General features: G+C 42.4%; 1 protein-coding gene across 1 annotated transcript; it reads right to left on the minus strand.

The window, feature by feature from the left end:
• Positions 1–1060: 1060 nt before the first annotated feature.
• Positions 1061–19276, minus strand: prokr1b (prokineticin receptor 1b). The gene is made up of 2 exons (XM_029672093.2): positions 18807–19276; positions 1061–1772 (listed from the first exon to the last, which is right to left on the minus strand). Exons 1-2 carry the CDS (start codon positions 19274–19276, stop codon positions 1061–1063), a joined length of 1182 nt encoding a protein of 393 aa, XP_029527953.1.
• Positions 19277–21109: the final 1833 nt, after the last annotated feature.

Below are 21109 nucleotides of genomic sequence, written 5' to 3' on the forward strand. Positions count from 1 at the left end.
TGTATATAGACTGCCCATTTTTTCTAATGTGTTATTGACTTGTTAATTGTTTACTCCATGTGTAACTCTGTGTTGTCTGTTCACACTGCTATGCTTTATCTTGGCCAGGTCGCAGTTGCAAATGAGAACTTGTTCTCAACTAGCCTACCTGGTTAAATAAAGGTGAAATAAAATTTTAAAAAATTAAAAAACAACACAACTGATTGGCTCAATGCATTAAGAAGGAAATAAATTCCACAAATTAACTTTTAACAAGGCACACCTGTTAATTGAAATACATTCCAGGTGACTACCTCATGAAGCTGGTTGAGAGAATACCAGAAGTGTGCAAAGCTCTCATCAAGGCAAAGGGTGACTACTTTTAGGAATATCAAATATAAAACATATTTTGATATGTTTAGCACTTTTTGGATTACTACATGATTCCATATGTGTTATTTCATAGTTTTTATGTCTTTACTATTATTCTACAATGTAGAAAATAGTCCAAATAAAGAAGAACCTGTGAATAAGTAGGTATGTCTTAACGTTTTTCTAGTAATGTATATTGGACTCAGTATTGAAAAGATGAGATTCTGAGCTTTAGAACAATATCCAATGTGTGCAACCAATCTCAGAATTTAGTGCAGCAGAGCTTGTTCAAACAGAAGTGTCACTGATCGGCTGTTTAGAGAAAATCAACCGTGAAGTGTGTTATTCATTTTCAGGAAATGCACTGATGGCTTGTAGGCTATTTGATCAGTAGATTAATTGCTGCAATTTTGAGCAGAATAAAGGAGAAGACCATTTTCTTTCTTACATTTGAAATTGAATAAATGTTTGTTAAAGGGCAGCTGGCCGACTCGTGTGTTCACTGAATGCTGCCAAAACAGGAATTGAAATATCCCTTTTCAACAGTATTGTGTATGTGATCACTGAGATGGTGTGAGGATGTCATAAAACAATATTAACATTAGTTTCTGTCATTTCTGTAAAGGTTTCTGTTGTGCCAAAACACCAACAAAGACATCTCCCTGACAACATCACAAGATCTGAATGTTTCAAAATGGCGTCTCCTCGTTTATCTCAGGCGAATGCATTCGACCTCCTCGGTCAACGGCATGGAGGACGTCCGGATATCTGTCTCGTCCACAGTCTTACTGGGAGCGTAGGTGGACCTCCAGCGCAGCAGCACAATCCTTTTCAGGTACTTGACCGTGTTGTTCTTGACACTGACAAAGCAGAAGGTGTTTATCATGCTGTTGCTCATGGCAATGCACTCAATAATATAGAAGGCCACCAGGGAGTTCCTCTGGCGGGAGATGATCGTCGGGTGGAAGTCTCGTAGGATGGTGAAGCCGTAATATGGTGCCCAGCACAGAATGTATGCTGTCAGGATCCCGATCAGGACCATAACTGTCTTCCGCCGACAACGCAATCTCTTCCGGATCTGCTCCGTCTGGAAGCCCGGGACACTCTTGAACCAGAGCTCACGGGAGATCCGTGCGTAACATATCGCCATGACAAAAACGGGCCAAAGGAACTCCAGGGCAAATATAAACAGGAAGTAGGAGCGGTAGTAGGCCTGCTGGTCCACAGGCCAGATCTGGGCACAGAAGGTCTTGTGGGTGTTCTGAGAGGTGCTGGCACCGCCATGAGGGTACATGGTCTCAGAGGCAAAGTAGGCAGAAGGGATGGAGATGAGGATTGGTACAACCCAGACACCAGTGATCAGACAGTAGGCCGTCTGGTACTTCATACGAGGCCTCAGAGGATGGACGATGGCCATGTACCTGAGGACAGAGGAGAGGGTGTATTAAGGTACATAAATATTAACAAAAAGGACATTTTTGTCAGTATATATTTTCATCAGGCTACTAGGACACATGCAAATGAAAAGTATACTGTCGCTAGTCCTTGCAATTTAAACAAGGTGCATAACATTATGAGCGAACCAATCCTAATGGGATCTACAAACAATTTTGAGCTGCTCTTGAAGGAACAAACAAAAATTCCAATGAAAATATAGAAACAGTTTTCCATGCTCCACCTAGAGTGGTTGAATATCTTTAGTAGATGGGATTAATTTGTCTTCAAGAAGTCAGATTACTCTGGCCAGCTGCTCTGTGAGTGGACAAAAACACATTTCAAATAGTGTTATCAGATCATGGTTGACACCACACTTCGGTCTGCACTTCGGTCTGCAGGTAGTATAACTTTTCATTACATTTCATTACATTTCATTATAGTACAACGGTTTGATTTGTCTAATCTTAGCAATTTCTTCTTAGCTAGCTACATAGCCGTCTTTGTATCAAAGATAATTGCGTAAATATCGTATTTCGTCGTCCTAACGTATCTGCCCAGCAGCTAGCCAGCTAGCTAACGCCCACCGTCTACATAGCTAGCTACATAGCCGTCTCTGTATCAAAGATATAATTGTGTAGATAATTGTGTAGTCTAGAGCGATTTTCTAGGTTACCTAGCCAGCTATTGTCGTTCTTTTAACGCAACGTAACGTAATCAACACTGCTAGCTAGCTAGCCAGCTAGCCCCTGAATCAACAAAGCAGCCAGCTATTTGTCGTCCTTAACGTAGGAGACACTGCTAGCTAGCCAACAGCTAGCCAACGCCAACTCAACAACCCGGTCGCATTCCGCCTCGCTCCATAGGTAGTATCACATTTTCATTTAATTTCATTACAGTACAACAGTTTGATTTGTTTGATCGTAGCTAGCTACATAGCTAGCTACATAGCCGTCTCTGTATCAAAGATAATTGTGTAGTCTAGAGCGATTTTCTAGGTTACCTAGCCAGCTATTGTCGTTCTTTTAACGCAACGTAACGTAATCAACACTGCTAGCTAGCCAGCTAGCCCCCGAATCAACAACGCAGCCACTGCCAGCTAGCCTACTTCAGCAGTACTGTATCATTTTTAATAATTTTAGTCAATAAGATTCTTGCTACGTAAGCTCAACTTTCTGAACATTCGAGACGTGTAGTCCACTTGTCATTCCAATCTCCTTTGCATTAGCGTAGCCTCTTCTGTAGCCTGTCAACTATGTGTCTGTCTATCCCTGTTCTCTCCTCTCTGCACAGACCATACAAACGCTCCACACCGCGTGGCCGCGGCCACCCTAATCTGGTGGTCCCAGCGCGCACGACCCACGTGGAGTTCCAGGTCTCCGGTAGCCTCTGGAACTGCCGATCTGCGGCCAACAAGGCAGAGTTCATCTCAGCCTATGCCTCCCTCCAGTCCCTCGACTTCTTGGCACTGACGGAAACATGGATCACCACAGATAACACTGCTACTCCTACTGCCTCTCTTCGTCCGCCCACGTGTTCTCGCACACCCCGAGAGCTTCTGGTCAGCGGGGTGGTGGCACCGGGATCCTCATCTCTCCCAAGTGGTCATTCTCTCTTTCTCCCCTTACCCATCTGTCTATCACCTCCTTTGAATTCCATGCTGTCACAGTTACCAGCCCTTTCAAGCTTAACATCCTTATCATTTATCGCCCTCCAGGTTCCCTCGGAGAGTTCATCAATGAGCTTGATGCCTTGATAAGCTCCTTTCCTGAGGACGGCTCACCTCTCACAGTTCTGGGCGACTTTAACCTCCCCACGTCTACCTTTGACTCATTCCTCTCTGCCTCCTTCTTTCCACTCCTCTCCTCTTTTGACCTCTCCCTCTCACCTTCCCCGCCTACTCACAAGGCAGGCAATACGCTCGACCTCATCTTTACTAGATGCTGTTCTTCCACTAACCTCATTGCAACTCCCCTCCAAGTCTCCGACCACTACCTTGTATCCTTTTCCCTCTCGCTCTCATCCAACACTTCCCACACTGCCCCTACTCGGATGGTATCGCGCCGTCCCAACCTTCGCTCTCTCTCCCCCGCTACTCTCTCCTCTTCCATCCTATCATCTCTTCCCTCTGCTCAAACCTTCTCCAACCTATCTCCTGAATCTGCCTCCTCAACCCTCCTCTCCTCCCTTTCTGCATCCTTTGACTCTCTATGTCCCCTATCCTCCAGGCCGGCTCGGTCCTCCCATCCCGCTCCGTGGCTCGACGACTCATTGCGAGCTCACAGAACAGGGCTCCGGGCAGCCGAGCGGAAATGGAGGAAAACTCGCCTCCCTGCGGACCTGGCATCCTTTCACTCCCTCCTCTCTACATTTTCCTCTTCTGTCGCTGCTGCTAAAGCCACTTTCTACCACTCTAAATTCCAAGCATCTGCCTCTAACCCTAGGAAGCTCTTTGCCACCTTCTCCTCCCTCCTGAATCCCCCCCCCCTCCCTCTCTGCAGATGACTTCGTCAACCATTTTGAAAAGAAGGTCGACGACATCCGATCCTCGTTTGCTAAGTCAAACGACACCGCTGGTTCTGCTCACACTGCCCTACCCTGTGCTCTGACCTCTTTCTCCCTCTCTCTCCAGATGAAATCTCGCGTCTTGTGACGGCCGGCCGCCCAACAACCTGCCCGCTTGACCCTATCCCCTCCTCTCTTCTCCAGACCATTTCCGGAGACATTCTCCCTTACCTCACCTCGCTCATCAACTCATCCTTGACCGCTGGCTACGTCCCTTCCGTCTTCAAGAGAGCGAGAGTTGCACCCCTTCTGAAAAAACCTACACTCGATCCCTCCGATGTCAACAACTACAGACCAGTATCCCTTCTTTCTTTTCTCTCCAAAACCCTTGAACATGCCGTCCTTGACCAGCTCTCCCGCTATCTCTCTCAGAATGACCTTCTTGATCCAAATCAGTCAGGTTTCAAGACTAGTCATTCAACTGAGACTGCTCTTCTCTGTATCACGGAGGCGCTCCGCACTGCTAAAGCTAACTCTCTCTCCTCTGCTCTCATCCTTCTAGACCTATCGGCTGCCTTCGATACTGTGAACCATCAGATCCTCCTCTCCACCCTCTCCGAGTTGGGCATCTCCGGCGCGGCCCACGCTTGGATTGCGTCCTACCTGACAGGTCGCTCCTACCAGGTGGCGTGGCGAGAATCCATCTCCTCACCACGTGCTCTCACCACTGGTGTCCCCCAGGGCTCTGTTCTAGGCCCTCTCCTATTCTCGCTATACACCAAGTCACTTGGCTCTGTCATAACCTCACATGGTCTCTCCTATCATTGCTATGCAGACGACACACAATTAATCTTCTCCTTTCCCCCTTCTGATGACCAGGTGGCGAATCGCATCTCTGCATGTCTGGCAGACATATCAGTGTGGATGACGGATCACCACCTCAAGCTGAACCTCGGCAAGACGGAGCTGCTCTTCCTCCCGGGAAGGACTGCCCATTCCATGATCTCGCCATCACGGTTGACAACTCCACTGTGTCCTCCTCCCAGAGCGCTAAGAACCTTGGCGTGATCCTGGACAACACCCTGTCGTTCTCAACTAACATCAAGGCGGTGGCCCGTTCCTGTAGGTTCATGCTCTACAACATCCGCAGAGTACGACCCTGCCTCACACAGGAAGCGGCGCAGGTCCTAATCCAGGCACTTGTCATCTCCCGTCTGGATTACTGCAACTCGCTGTTGGCTGGGCTCCCTGCCTGTGCCATTAAACCCCTACAACTCATCCAGAACGCCGCAGCCCGTCTGGTGTTCAACCTTCCCAAGTTCTCTCACGTCACCCCGCTCCTCCGCTCTCTCCACTGGCTTCCAGTTGAAGCTCGCATCCGCTACAAGACCATGGTGCTTGCCTATGGAGCTGTGAGGGGAACGGCACCTCAGTACCTCCAGGCTCTGATCAGGCCCTACACCCAAACAAGGGCACTGCGTTCATCCACCTCTGGCCTGCTCGCCTCCCTACCACTGAGGAAGTACAGTTCCCGCTCAGCCCAGTCAAAACTGTTCGCTGCTCTGGCCCCCCAATGGTGGAACAAACTCCCTCACGACGCCAGGACAGCGGAGTCAATCACCACCTTCCGGAGACACCTGAAACCCCACCTCTTTAAGGAATACCTAGGATAGGATAAAGTAATCCTTCTCACCCCCCCCTTAAAAGATTTAGATGCACTATTGTAAAGTGGCTGCTCCACTGGATGTCATAAGGTGAATGCACCAATTTGTAAGTCGCTCTGGATAAGAGCGTCTGCTAAATGACTTAAATGTAAATGTAGATCAAATCAAAGTTTATTTGTCACGTTCGCCCAATACAGTAGACCTTACAGTGAAATGCTTACTTACAGGCTCTAACCAATAGTGCAAAAAAGGTATTAGGTGAACAATAGGTAGGTTAAGAAATTAAACAACAGTAAAAAGACAGACTATATACAGTAGCGAGGCTATAAAAGTAGCGAGGCTACATACAGACACTGGTTAGTCAGGCTGATTGAGGTAGTATCTATATGTAGATATGGTTAAAGTGACTATGCATATATGATGAACAGAGAGTAGCAGTAGCGTAAAAGAGGGGTTGGCGCGTGGTGGGAGGGACAAAATGCAAATAGCCCGGTTAGCCAATGTGCGGGAGCACTGGTTGGTTGGTCCAATTGAGGTGATATGTACATGGGGGGGGGCACACAATGCAAATAGTCCGGGTAGCCATTTGATTACCTGTTCAGGAGTCTTATGGCTTGGGGGTAAAAACTGTTGGGAAGCATTTTTGTCCTAGACTTGGCACTCCGGTACCGTAAACTTTGCTGTTACATGTATACTGGGGTAGCGGTATACAGTGGGGAGAACAATTATTTGATACACTGCCGATTTTTCAGGATTTCCTACTTACAAAGCATGTAGAGGTCTGTAATTGTTATCATAGGTACACTTCAACTGTGAGAGACAGAATCTAAAACAAAAATCCAGAAAATCACATTGTATGATTTTTAAGTAATTAATTTGCATTTTATTGCATGACATAAGTATTTGATACATCTGAAAAGCAGAACTTAATATTTGGTACATAAACCTTTGTTTGCAATTACAGAGATCATACCTTTCCTGTAGTTCTTGACCAGGTTTGCACACACTGCAGCAGGGATTTTGGCCCACTCCTCCATACAGACCGTCTCTAGATCCTTCAGATTTCAGGGCTGTCGCTGGGCAATACGGACTTTCAGCTCCCTCCAAAGATTTTCTATTGGGTTCAGGACTGGAGACTGGCTAGGCCACTCCAGGACCTTGAGATGCTTCTTACGGAGCCACTCCTTAGGTGCCCTGGCTGTGTATTTCGGGTCGTTGTCATGCTGGAAGACCCAGCCACGACCCATCTTCAATGCTCTTACTGAGGGAAGGAGTTTGTTGGCCAAGTTCTCGCGATACATGGTCTCATCCATCCTCCCCTCAATACGGTGCAGTCGTCCTGTCCTCTTTGCAGAAAAGCATCCCCAAAGAATGATGTTTCCACCTCCATGCTTCACATTTGGGATGGTGTTCTTGGGGTTGTACTCATCCTTCTTCTTCCTCCAAACATGGCGAGTGGAGTTTAGACCAAAAAGCTCTATTTTTGTCTCATCAGACCACAGGACCTTCTCTCACTCCTCCTCTGGATCATCCAGATGGTCATTGGCAAACTTCAGACGGGCCTGGACATGCGCTTGCTTGAGTAGGGGGACCTTGCGTGCGCTGCAGGATTTTAATCCATGATGGCGTAGTGTGTTACTAATGGTTTTCTTTGAGACTGTTGTCCCAGCTCTCTTCAGGTCATTGACCTGGTCCTGCCGTGTAGTTCTGGGCTGATCCCTCACCTTCCTCATGATCATTGATGCCCCACGAGGTGAGATCTTGCATGGAGCTGCAGACCGAGGGTGATTGACCGTCATCTTGAACTTCTTCCATTTTCTAATAATTGCGCCAACAGTTGTTGCCTTCTCACCAAGCTGATTGCCTATTGTCCTGTAGCCCATCCCAGCCTTGTGCAGGTCTACAATTTTAACCCTGATGTCCTTACACAGCTCTCTTGTGGAGAGGTTGGAGTCTGTTTGAGTGTGTGGGCAGGTGTTTTTTATACAGGTAACAAGTTCAAACAGGTGCAGTTAATACGGGTAATGAGTGAAGAACAGGAGGGCTTCTTAAAGAAAACTAACAGGTCTGTGAGAGCTGGAATTCTTACTGGTTGGTAGGTGATCAAATACTTATGTCATGCAATAACATGCTAATTAATTACTTAAAAATCATACAATGTGATTTTCTGGATTTTTTTCCATCTCTCACAGTTGAAGTGTACCTATGATAAAAATTACAGACCTCTACATGCTTTGTAAGTGGGAAAACCTGCAAAATCGGCAGTGTATCAAATACCTGTTCTCCCCACTGTATATGGGGTAGCGGTATACATACATGGCCCTTTTTTTCAATAGTTACATAGCAAGAATAAAAGTATTTGATATTTTGATATATGTTACATCTAGATAGATAGTATAAGTACTATCTATACTTATATTATAAATAATGTTTTTGGTTAAACTGAGCTTTTAAACCCACCTCTCATCTATTCTCCCTCCATCACATCTCTCTTTGTAAACCACCCTCTTATGATTTCCATGTGCCATATATTTTTCTACTGTGCTATGATGTTTGACATAAATTCTGAACCTGTCTAGTTGCATAGTATACCGTATACAGATTGTGAGTTAAAGAAAATAAGTGATCAAATTATCTAATTATTCTATCTCTTGGTAGCAAAATCTGCAGAGCTGAGATGGTTGTATGCCCCATATACTGTAACATTCTGTTTGTGGCAATCATTTTGTACAATCATTTAAATTGAAAAACTCTGTTTTGAAAAACTCTGTTTAAATCAAGCGTTGTTTTGTGTATCAGTTTATAAACCAGGTGCCATGGAATCAGCATATCGAAAATCTATTCCCAGCTATTTTGCAACCCGTATGGCGTCGCGGTCAACATTTTGGTCCTCAAGTAAAACTGATATATTTTTATATTCATGATTTTTTTGTGTTCTAATTTTGCCAAACAAACATGTTCCCTACCTTCTCCCCCTTCCACTTGCCTCCTCCATTTTTCTTGTAATGCTGCAATCAGTTGTTTATAATTTTGGAGAGAGCAAACATTTCCTTATACAGTATGTTTGTTAACTTCACATCTGACATAACTCCACCTTTCCTATTCATAATATTTAACAAAGATAATTACTTAAAACAAAATGTATTTCCATAAATATATATATATATATTTTTATCAATTAGTATATTTGAAATTAACCATTTCATTTGTTATATTATTTGTTCTGTGTTTTCTGGAGGATGAAACTGGAATTGCAGCCAGCTTTGAATGTCTTGTTTTAGAAAGAGTGATATTGTGAAAAATGTTCCATTTTCAATTAACTGAAAGTGACCATTTTTGAACAAGGGATGAGACATTCTTACTAATCTACTGGAGAACCAGTCCGGTCTTTTGTATGACTGATGCTTTTAGTGAGAGGTTTAATGCTTTAATATTTAGTACTTTTTGCCACCCAAACTAATTTTTATTATATAAATAAGCCTGTTTTATTTTGTCAACTTGCCATCCCAAATAATTTTAAAGAAAAATAGTTTGGCGTAGACAGTGCCATAAATAAATAGGTAAACCGGGATATGGCTAAATAATTACTCAGGGTGATTTTTCCACAAATAGACAGGTATTTATCTCTCCATGTTAGCAAGAGCTTATCTGTTTTGGCTAACTTTCTGTAAAAATGAGTTGTAGTATGTTTCTTTATTTTGTTAGGGATAGGAATAGCGAGTCTGTCCACTTCACCGTCAGACCATTTTATTGGTAAACTACACAGTAACCTAAAAGTTGTATTTTTTTAGCGATCCAATACGTAATATTATCATAGTTTGGTTGTAATCCAGATCCACATTGAGGTTGTGCAGGGATCCAGATTGCAGATTTAAGAAGAAATGTATGTCATCAGCATACAATGACACCTTTGTTTTTAAGCCCTGGATTTCTAGGCCCTCAATATATTTTTGTTGGATATGATTTTATAATAGCTAACATTTTGATTACCATAATAAATAGATATGCCGATATTGGACAACCTTGTTTTACTCCGAGGGTCTTGCACCGAGGGTCAGGATAAAGACCCTCTGTGCCATTTTTGGAAAAAGTGGATCCTTGCCTTTTGGCTGATCCATTTGTGGTTTCAGGGTGGGTGAAAACAGATTTGGATGCTGTGGAGTCAGTGAAGGTATCCAGAAGTGGTCTTATATCAATTGTTTGTGTTTCTGCAGGTCAGAGGGCGCAGGCGCTTCATGTTAAACGAATGGGGAAAAGAGATGTGAATTGTTTTGCTCTCAAGAAAAGGGTGCCATTGAAATGACTGATTATGGAGTAGCGGTAAATGTGAAAGTTGACCAACTGAACGGGAAGATTCCCGGTGTTTGTGATGCTCGTCGTTTAGTGCGATGCAGACAGAGGGGCGTGAGTGGTGAAACAGAAAAGTCATTGTCTGTTCCTTTGAGTTTTGATGTTGAGTCTTTGCCCGACAAAGGCATGTTAAAACCTGTTGTGCCTATAGGTTCCCAAGCGGGAATTACACCCCCCCGTTCAACTCAAACGGTGGCGCAGGAATGCAAAAATATTCTTAGAAATATTTAACCTCCACACATTAACAAGTCCAATACCTCAAATGAAAGATAAACACCTTGTTCATCTACCCAGCGTGTCAGCTTTTTAAAATGTTTTACGGCGAAAACACAGCATATATATATGTTAGACCACCACCAAAACAAAGAAAAAACGTAGCCATTTTGTCCAACAAAAGATAAAATGACAAAAGCAGGATTAAAAGAAAAATCATTCACTAACCTTTTGAAAATCTTCATCAGATGACAGTAATATGACATGTTACACAGTACATTTATGATTTGTTCGATAATATGCATTTTATATCCATAAATCTCGGTTTACATTGACGCCATGTTCAGAAAATTCTCCAAAATGTACGGAGAAATTATAGAAAGCTACGCCAGATAACGCCAGATAACAGAAATACTAATCATAAACTTTGACTAAAGATACACTTGTTCTTAATGCAACCGCTGTGTCACATTTTTTTTTTACGTTACGGAATTAGTTTACTATGCAATAATCTGAGACGGCGCTCAGACGTAACAATATTTCTCCGCTATGTTGGAGTCAACAGAAATACAAAATTACAACATAAATATTCCCTTACCTTTGATGGTCTTCGATCAGAATGTAGTGGAAGGAGTCATACTTACCCAATACATCGTTTTGTTTCATAATGTTCAATTCTAGTGTCCATGTAGTAGCATATGCTACCACTTTCAGCTCAAATGCCCAAAAAATGACTTCTGGTCCAGAATAATTGCGCATCAAAACTTCCAAATGACATATTACAGGTCGACGAAACTGGTCAAACTAAGTGCAGAATCAAGCTTCAGGATGTAATAAACGTACAAAACGAATGGCATTCCAACCGGACAATCCTAGTTCATCTGGGGCTGACTGGAACAAAGGAAACTCTCTGTCCAAAGCGCGCCTTCACGCACATGAAAATCCTCGCGACACCTACAGTTTTTCACCCCATTGGGTCAAAGTCCACAGCATTTGCACCATTAAACACTCTACTGAATGAGGACATCTAGTGGAAGACATAGGAAGTGTTTCCAGATCCATAACTGGTTGGGAAGGGAGGGGGTGATGACGTCAAAGTTGCCCCAACTTTCAGGATTCCAAAACTAGTTTGGAAGATTGCCTGCCCTGTGAGTTCTGTTATACTCACAGACATAATTCAAACGGTTTTAGAAGCTTCAGAGTGTTTTCTACCCAATAATAATAATAATATGCATATATTAGCAATTTAGGACAGATTTTTATGCAGTTTACTATGGGCACGCAATTCATCCAAAGGGGAAATACCGCCCCCTATCCTTAACAAGTTTTAAGATACATAAGTTATCCCGCATAGGTTTTTGTGCCAAATACATTACATTGTTACAGGTGTCAAGCATATGGGCATGTGGCAGCAGTGTGTAGGAGGAAGGTCCCTACTGTAGCTGTGAGAAGTGTGCAGAAGGGCATGAGACAAATTTAGCATTGGGGAAAGTAATGGTATGTGTTAATTGTAGGGGTGACCATGGGCTGGGGATCTGAAATGTCCGGTGCGAGAGAGCAAGGTTGAGGTTTCCAGGGTTAGAGTAGTGCAGAAGTTGTCGTATGCTGAGGCAGTGAGGAAAGTAGAGGAAGAAGGATCAAGGGGGAGGGATCTTGAGAGGGGTGGTGTGAGTAGTAGATCTGTACCAGTACAGAGGGATATATATATGCAAGTCATAGATTTTTTTAGAGATTATAGCAATGCTTATCAACTGTACTGCAGGGATGGAATATACATCGCAGAAATTTGAAGTTGTGGTGGTAGCTGCAGAGAGGGATTTGGGTGTACGAGACTTAACGTCAGAAGAGTTACAGGGTGTTTTGAGTGGTGGTGTCCCGTCCTTTCAGGCTGTTGACCTGAGGTAGGACTAGGTAGATTTAAATAGTGGAGTAAGGTGTGGTGGGTTTTTAGTGTAGGGTTAGATAGTAGGGTTAGACAGTAGGGTTAGATAATAGGGTTAAATAGTAGGGATAGACAGTAGGGTTAGATAGTAGGGTATTTGTTGATTTTGTTGATCTGCTTTAAAAAAAAAAATTAAGCAAAGTATAAGGGAGTTGTACTCCAGTCTAGTAGGTGGCGGTAATGAAACATTTATTGGATGCCAACTGCTGTTAAACCTGGTTGAAGAAGAAGATAGAAAATAATAGAGGGCTTGTAGTTGCGTCACAAATCACCTAGAAACCGTACCAGGCACCATGTTTGAAGACCAATGTTAACTTAAAACTATTATTCAAGGTGAACAGCGTCAATGTTGATTCATCACAGCTCACAATTCTGCAATAAAGCGGGTAAGGGAATCTGCCACTAATGTCTGTGTTGTATTCTCAAATTAACATTAACTAACTTTTTGTATAGTTTTAAACTCTCCTAATAGTGTTGTTTGATTACTACTCTTTTTTTCCGGATATCAGCCATGTGAACCCATTTTGCAGCTGATAATGGCGTGCAATGCTAATACAACCATAAGCCTACAGCAGTGGTTCTCCTGTCCTTTAGTACCTCAACAGCACATTTTTGTTGCAGTCCCAGACAAACATGCCTGATTCAACTCATTGAGAGTCTGATGATTAGTTGACAAGTTGAATCAGGTATGCTTGTCTGGGAAAACAATAAACTGTGTACTGTTGGGGGTACTTGAGGACCGGACCACTGGCCCTACAGTATGATGGCATTAGCGCAGAGTTTCCCAAACTCTGTCCTCGGGACCCCAAAGGGTGCATGGTTTGGTTTTGCACTAACACTACCCAGCTGATTCAAATGATCCAAGCTTGATCTCTCTCCAACGCACCTGCTGTCTGGACCTCTGAATGCTCGGCTATAAAAAGCCAACTGACATTTACTCCTGAGTACTGACCTGTTGCACCCTCTATAACCACTGATTATTATTTGATCCTGCTAGTTATCTATGAACGTTTGCACATCTTGAAGAACAATCTGGCCTTAAATTACCATGTACTCTTATAATCTCCACCTGGCACAGCCAGAAGAGGACTGGCCACTCCTCAGAGCCTGGTTCCTGTCTAGGTTTCTTCCTAGGTTCCTGCCTTTCTAGGTAGTTTTTCCTAGCCTGCTTCTACATCTGCATTGCTTGCTGGTTGGGGTTTTAGGCTGGGTTTCTGTACAGAATTGTGACATATGCCAATGTAAAAAGGGCTTTATAAATACATTTGATTGATTTATGATTAGTTGATTATTTGAATCAGCTCAGCTTTGTAGTGCTAAGGCAAAATCCAAAATGTGCACCCCTTCGAGGACTGAGTTTAGGAAACCGTGAGATTAGCCTTATGGGCATTTGCAATGCACCCCTTGACATTGTGCATCTGAAGCAGAGAATAGCTTAACTCATACATTTTTTACATTTTGTTGAGCTACATGTTCTCATTTTAAGAATGATACCAGTAGACCAGGTATTCCCAAACTGGGGTACGCGTAATGGGGCAGTAGCTGTAGGGGGTACGCCAAATAAAAATGTGACTCACAATATATATATTTTTTATTATGTTTTTTTTCTTTCTTTTTTTTCTCACATTTTCAAACAGTGCATTTATATTTTCCAACGGGGCTATACATTTGAGTGAGGTTATTTCTCTCGCCTGAGTAGCCTCATTTCACTGTGAAAAATAAAATGAAACCATCTAGTGTTCAGCAAAACAACAACACAATGTCAAATACAGGTAGCCTAGTTAAATAATTAACATCCAATCACATTAACCGTTACTCTCTCGCGGGAAGTCCAATAGCGGTCTGTATGTAGCCAAACGTAGCTGCTGCTCATTCCGTTTGCTCGAAAATTGATAAATGGTTAAAGTAAGACCCGAGTCCATAGAGACACATACCATCTCTACTGGAAGTACTCTTACTACCAGCAGTACTACACCTGCACCTGTCGACGACACAAGTTGTTCTGCTTCCACGAACACATCCAATGCTAGCATCAGTGATGGTACATTTGTTGTTAGCCCAGCTAGCATGGACACTGACAGTTGTGAATCTGATGCAGACGAAGAGTTACTGCCCCCTTACCCTGGAAAGCACCGAACAACAGACATGGACATGGACCATTGAAGAGATGCAAATATGATGAGAACTACATTGATTTGGGGTTCACTTATATTGAGATTAGTGCCTTTCCTCAGCCACAGTGTGTTATATGTGCACAAGTACTATCTCACAACTCTATGAAATCTTAACTCTTGATCAGACATTTAGAAACAAAACATGCCAATTTGAAAAATAAGCCACAGGAGTTTTTGAGCAAGAATTAAGAATACTTTCGAGTAGTAAGACATGTATAAAAGAAACAGATACCATTAATAAGAAGGGGCTTGAAGGGTCTTATATGTTGAGCTACCGAGTGGCTAGGACAGGGAACCCCCATACTATTGTGGAGGACTTAATTATTCCTGCTGCCGCGATATGGCTGGGACAATGCTGGGGGAAAAGGCCCAAAAAACTATACAGACAATGTCTTCATCAAACAATACTGTTTCATGACACATCAGTGACACGGCAGGAGATGTTTTGAAACAATTACTGCTTCGCATACAAGCCAGTGAATTATATGCGTTACAGCTGAGTGAGTCAACAGACGTGGCGGGCCTGGCACAGCTGTTGTTATATGTCCGTTACGTTTATGGGGGATCGATTAAGGAAGACATCCTCTTCTGCAAACCACTGGGAACCAGGACAACAGGAGAATATACTTTTAATAAAGTACTGGACAACTTTGTGACATCAAATGGACTTTGGTAGTCAAGATGTGTTGGTATCTGTACTGAATGGCGCAAAAGCCATGACAGGGAGTCATAGTGGAGTGGTAACGAGCGTTAAAGAAGTCGCTCCTGACGCCGCTTGGGTACACTGCAGCATCTACCGAGAGAGAGGCTCTTACTGCCAAAGGAATGTCTGACAGCTTGAAATACATTTTGGACACTACAGTGAAGGCCCCTGAACTCTCGTTTATTTTCTACTGAATGCAATAATATGGGCAGCGACCATGCAACACTTTTACAACATACAGAAGTGCGCTGGGGGGCAAAGTATTGACATGTTTTTTTAAATTGAGAAATGTGCAAAAGGTTTTCTTTAATGACCATAATTTTCACTTGCAACAAAATTGCAGCAAACTGTTCTGTGAAAATTTAATTTAATCAGAAGCGGCTGCCAGATTTCTGCTTTGGGCTGTGCTCAGAGTATCCTGCCTTGGCCAATTGTGCTGTTAACTTCTTACGGCTGAAATCCCGTTAACGGGATCGATTTGACAACAGCCAGTGAAAGTGCAGGGCGCCAAATTAAAACAACAGAAATCTCATAATTAAAATTCCTCAAACGCACAATTATTATACACCTTTTTAAAGATAACTTGTTGTTAATCTCCCACAGTGTCCGATTTCAAAAAGGCTTTACGACGAAAGCATACCATGTGATTATGTTAGGTCAGCACCTAGTCACATAAAAACACAGCCATTTTTCCAGCCGAAGAGAGGAGTCACAAAAAGCAGAAATAGAGAAAATGAATCATTAACTTTTGATGATCTTCATCAGATGACACTCATAGGACTTCATGTTACACAATACATTTATGTTTCGTTCGATAAAGTTCATATTTATATCCAAAAATCTCAGTTTACATTGGTTTTGCTTCCAAAACATCCAGTGATTTTGCAGAGAGTCACATCAGTTTACAAAAATACTCATCATAAATGTTGATGAAAATACAAGTGTTATACATGAAATTAAAGATATACTTTTCCTTAATCTCCCAGTGTCTGGTGGAAAGCAGACTGAACCAGGTTTTCCTTCACGATTTTACCTGTGCTTAGCTCCATTCCTTGTATTTTTTATCCTGAAAAACTCCCCAGCCCTTAACGATTGATTACAAGCATAACCTAACTGATGCAGCCACCACTATGCTTGAAAATATGGAGTGTTGTACTCAGTAATGTGTTACATTGGACTTGCCCCAAACATAACACTTTGTATTCAGGGCAAAAAAAGACAATTGCTTTGTCATCTTTTTTGCAGTATTACTTTAGTGCCTTGTTGCAAACATGATGCATGTTTTGGAATATTTGTACTCTGTACAGGCTTAATTGTTTCACTATTTCAATTAGGTTAGTATTGTGGAGTAACTACAATTCAACTCTGTAACTGTTTTAAAGTCCCCATTGGCCTCATGGTGAAATCGCTTAGCAGTTTACTTCCTCTCCAGCAACTGAGTTAGGAAGGATGCCTGTATCTTTGTAGTGACTGGGTATATTGATACATCATCCAAAGTGTAGTTCATAACTTCACCATGATCAAAATGTCTGCTTTGTTTTTCCCATCTACCTATAGATGCCCTTCTTTGCAGGGCCAATTATGAAACTTCAGAAGCTTTCTTTTAAGACATTTGGTTCTAGAGTCATGAAATGTTCAAAGTACATTGAGGGGGGTAATGGCTAAAATTGAATTTGCAATGGTTGCTGCTGTGGCTAATTCTGTGGCTAATATAGACACAAGCCATTGACATTAACAACATTTTATACAACATTCTTCTTTCATAATTGCGTTTTGATACAGTTTTGGATTTAAAGTATGGTGTTCAAGCAAAGAACATGAGACTGGTCTTTTTGATGAGGAACAAATAAAGCAGCTAAATGCCGCTTGAGGGTGTCGATTATTTCCTGTACAGCAGGCTGATCTTTTATTAAAGATGTGCCCCAATAGCTTTACCTTCCTCCTCTCTCTTTTAGTTTGTTTAGAAAATATTTGAAAGGTGGAAACTGTATGTAAGAAACTCCATCAAACCAACCTGTGGGTTTGTGGAAAGTTTGTACACTACCGTTCAAAAGTTTGGGGTCACTTAGAAATGTTGTGTTTTTTTAAAAGAAAGGCACATTGTTTGTCCATTAAAATAACATCAAATTGATCAGAAATACAGTGTAGACATTGTTAAATGTTTTAAATGACTATTGAAGCTGGAAACGGCTGATTTTTAATGGAATATCTACATAGGTGTACAGAAGCCCATTTTCAGCAACCATCACTCCTGTGTTCCAATGGCACGTTGTGTTAGCTAATCCAAGTTTATAATTTGAAAAGGTTAAATGATCATTAGCAAACCCTTTTGCAATTATGTTAGCACAGCTGAAAACTGTTGTTGAGTGCCCTTAGAGTCGGGAAGCAAGTACAGGGAGTGAGTGTTTTAATAAATAAACACGAAACACAAACGCACCAACATGAAACAGAGTCAATAACACCTGAGGAAAGAACCAAGAGGAGGGACAGATATAGGGAAGATAATCAAGGAGGTGATGGAGTCCAGGTGAGTGTCATGGGGTGCTGGTGCGCTTGACGATGGTGACAGGTGTGCGGGGTAATTAGCAGCCTGATGACCTAGAGGCCGGAGAGGGAGTATACGCGACAGTTGTTCTGATTTTAAAAAAGCAATAAAACTGGACTTCTTTACACTAATTGAGTATCTGGAGAATCAGCATTTGTGGGTTCGATTACAGGCTCAAAATGGCCAGAAACTTCTCAAACTCGTCATTCTATTCTTGTTCTGAGAAATGAAGGCTATTCCATTGCAGAAATTTCCAAGAAACTGAAGATCTCGTACAACACGGTGTACTACTCCTTTCACAGAACAGAGCAAACTGTCCCTAACCAAAATAGAAAGAGGAGTGGGAGGCCCCGGTGCACAACTGAGCATGAGGACAAGAACGTTAGAGAGTCTAGTTTGAGAAACAGATGCCTCCCAAGTCCTCAACAGTCAGCTTTATTAAATAGTACCTGCAAAACACCAGTCTCAACGTCAACAGTGAAGAGGCGACTCCAGGATGTTGGCCTTCTAGGCAGAGTTGCAAAGAAAAAGCCATATCTCAGGCTGGCCAATAAAAACAAAATATTAAGATGGGCAAAAGAACACATACACTGGACATAGGAACTCTGCCTAGAAGGCCAGCATCCCGGAGTCGCCTCTTCACTGTTGACGTTGAGACTGGTGTTTTGCGGGTACTATTTAATGAAGCTGCAATAAAGGAAGGAAGACACTTACAGGGGAAAATGTAGAGACATTGACACTGACTTTGATGGCAGACTATGCTAGCTAAGTCACTTATTGATTGCTACAAGGCTGAAACAAGGGGCAAGGTGCCTTCAACAAGATAAAACTGCTGACAAGTGCAAGGCAATTAGTGGACACACGCACACACACACACACCTGTCATTGAAAGATGCTAATAAAAGGGGATAAGGCACTGACCCACCTGTCTGCAGCGATAGCCAGCAGTGCGTTAGTGGACACGTAGAGAGACACAGTCCTGATGTAGTTGACAGAGGCACACAGCACCAGGCCATAGTCCCAGGACAACTGCTTCACCACATAGTAATCCACCAGGAACGGACAGCACACCACTGACACTATGAAGTCTGATATAGCCAGATTAGCTATGAGCAGGTTAGTGAGGTTACGTAGCTTCTTGTACCGGGCCAAAGTAGCGATAAACAGGAAGTTGCCAACACCGCAGACGAGCATAATGCAGATGAGCACCATGGCGATGACGATGGTGGCAACGAAGAAGGCTGTGCCCTGCGTAGTGTCGAGAATCTCGTTGTCGGGAATACCATAGTCTGTGTCGTAGTTATCCGTAAACGGGTCCAGCTCGCTTCCTCCCAGCACGTGGCCAGGGGTCTCAGCGTACACTACAGCCAGCTGGCTGATGTTGGGATCTCCCATGGTGACTTCCCAATAAGTTTTAGGTTTCTTGTTTTAATTTGTGTTTTCTTTCTAAATTATTTCAGTGTATTCCAGGAACCATTTCAGAAGGTTTTTGGGTCATGGTGTCAGTGTCTTGCAGGAACTATGGAGGTGGATGAGGGAGGGTCTTTTTGAGTGTAGAGAAGATCCTACTTGTCACTCAGACAGTCAAGAGAACATCTTCGACTGACCTGCAACACAGTTGTTCTCAACTTAGACTCACAGAGAGACCAGAGAATGTGTGAAAATTCATTGAACATTGATTTCAGATTCAAACATGCTCCCCGGATCAAATAAGCATGAATAAATGTAGCATCTTGTGTGTGCTGCTGTTGACATTGCAGAGCTGGTAAAATAATCATGAAAACCGCTATGACAATTTATTTTCTGGTCAATGACACAGATTCTTGCCCCCAGTCTGCTCTCTATTGAAGAGCAACCCTGGGTTCTGTAATGTACCTAGCAAGTATGTTGTAAAATTATTCACTTCAATCCACATGAATGGACATTGCGTCAGAGTGATTTGTGGTCAGGAGATAGAATAACCATGACAAAGCTGAAAGAGAATTAGCCAATTTACTCTCATTGTTAGAATAATAATGTGGAATAAGAGCCAGCTGTAATAACCTGGACACCATCCGACACACAATAGAGTGTTATGAAACACTCAGAAAAAAGGCTTAACACTGGCTCAATAGACAAGCCCTCCACAAGCAACAGCAACACTCTTGGCAAGGGAGAGAGAGTGTGTGTGGAGGACAGAGGACAGGAAGCAAGTGACTGAGTGGTTGGGGGAAGAAATATCACTTGTATGAGATAGATAGATAGATAGATAGATAGATAGATAGATAGATAGATAGATAGATAGATAGATAGCGAGAAACAAAGAGAGAGATAGTGAGAGAGGGACAGAAAGAGAGAGAGAAAGAGGAAGAGAGAGAGTACAATCACGCAAATAATACAATTTAAAGCTGTTGGGAAAATAAAGCAACAATCATGCACACATATGCAAATCAACAAATGAAATAGTTGCAATTAAATGCAAACTGAGTTCGCTAATTGCACCTTGAAAAAGTGAGGAGGTGGTATATTGCATTAAATGGTTTCTTATACAAACAGGCTCGTCTCTATTTAACCAAACCACTGTGACTAGATAATTTAGCCCTACTTTTACAATGAACCATGGCATACCTGGCACCTTTGGAGTTCCAGCTGACTTAATTTACATCTGTGCTCTTCCATGATTAGACTGTTCGGCTATGTCGAATTATCAAGTGCAGAAAACATCCGATGTTTCTCTCACACCAATGGAAAACAATATGAATTAGGACTTATGCACTGTCCAATTAAGCATCACACAGACATTTAAGATTAAAGCTTTAACTTAAAAAATGTTATTGGCCTATATAATATGTAATGAGCTGAAGCTGCACCACTGTGTTGTGAAGAGTAATCCCGACTGATAGGCTACAAACACCCGACTATGCACGCACAAGGTATTTTCCTACATGCGTTTTCAACATGTGAAATGGATTCCATTCCATTAAACCTCTTTGAATGAAATAAGCAAGTGGACATGGGCTAGAGAAAACCAAAGAAATCAATCACTGTGGGTACATTATTCAACAACGCAGTGTAAATTACATTTTGCAAAGATTTACCGTTGTGGAAAGTAACATTTAAACTCGTCTCTCAAAAATATCACCAATTTGATACATAAGAAACTGAAAATATATCCAGAATACTGACTTGCTTTCAGAAGATCCCAGGAATTGTTGTCTTTTCGCATTATCAATCTCATCTTGAGCAGTT

This window comes from Oncorhynchus nerka, linkage group LG10 (genome assembly GCF_034236695.1).
Source record: "Oncorhynchus nerka isolate Pitt River linkage group LG10, Oner_Uvic_2.0, whole genome shotgun sequence".
Classification (NCBI taxonomy): Eukaryota; Metazoa; Chordata; class Actinopteri; order Salmoniformes; family Salmonidae; genus Oncorhynchus; species Oncorhynchus nerka.

Bases quoted from the DNA above. Each gene is read 5' to 3' on its own strand.
- prokr1b (XM_029672093.2), bottom strand. From the start codon at position 19,276: ATGGGAGATCCCAACATCAGCCAGCTGGCTGTAGTGTACGCTGAGACC. The intron at 1,773-18,806 runs GTGGGTCAGTGC...CTCTGTCCTCAG, and splicing joins CTGGCTATCGCTGCAGACAG to GTACATGGCCATCGTCCATC.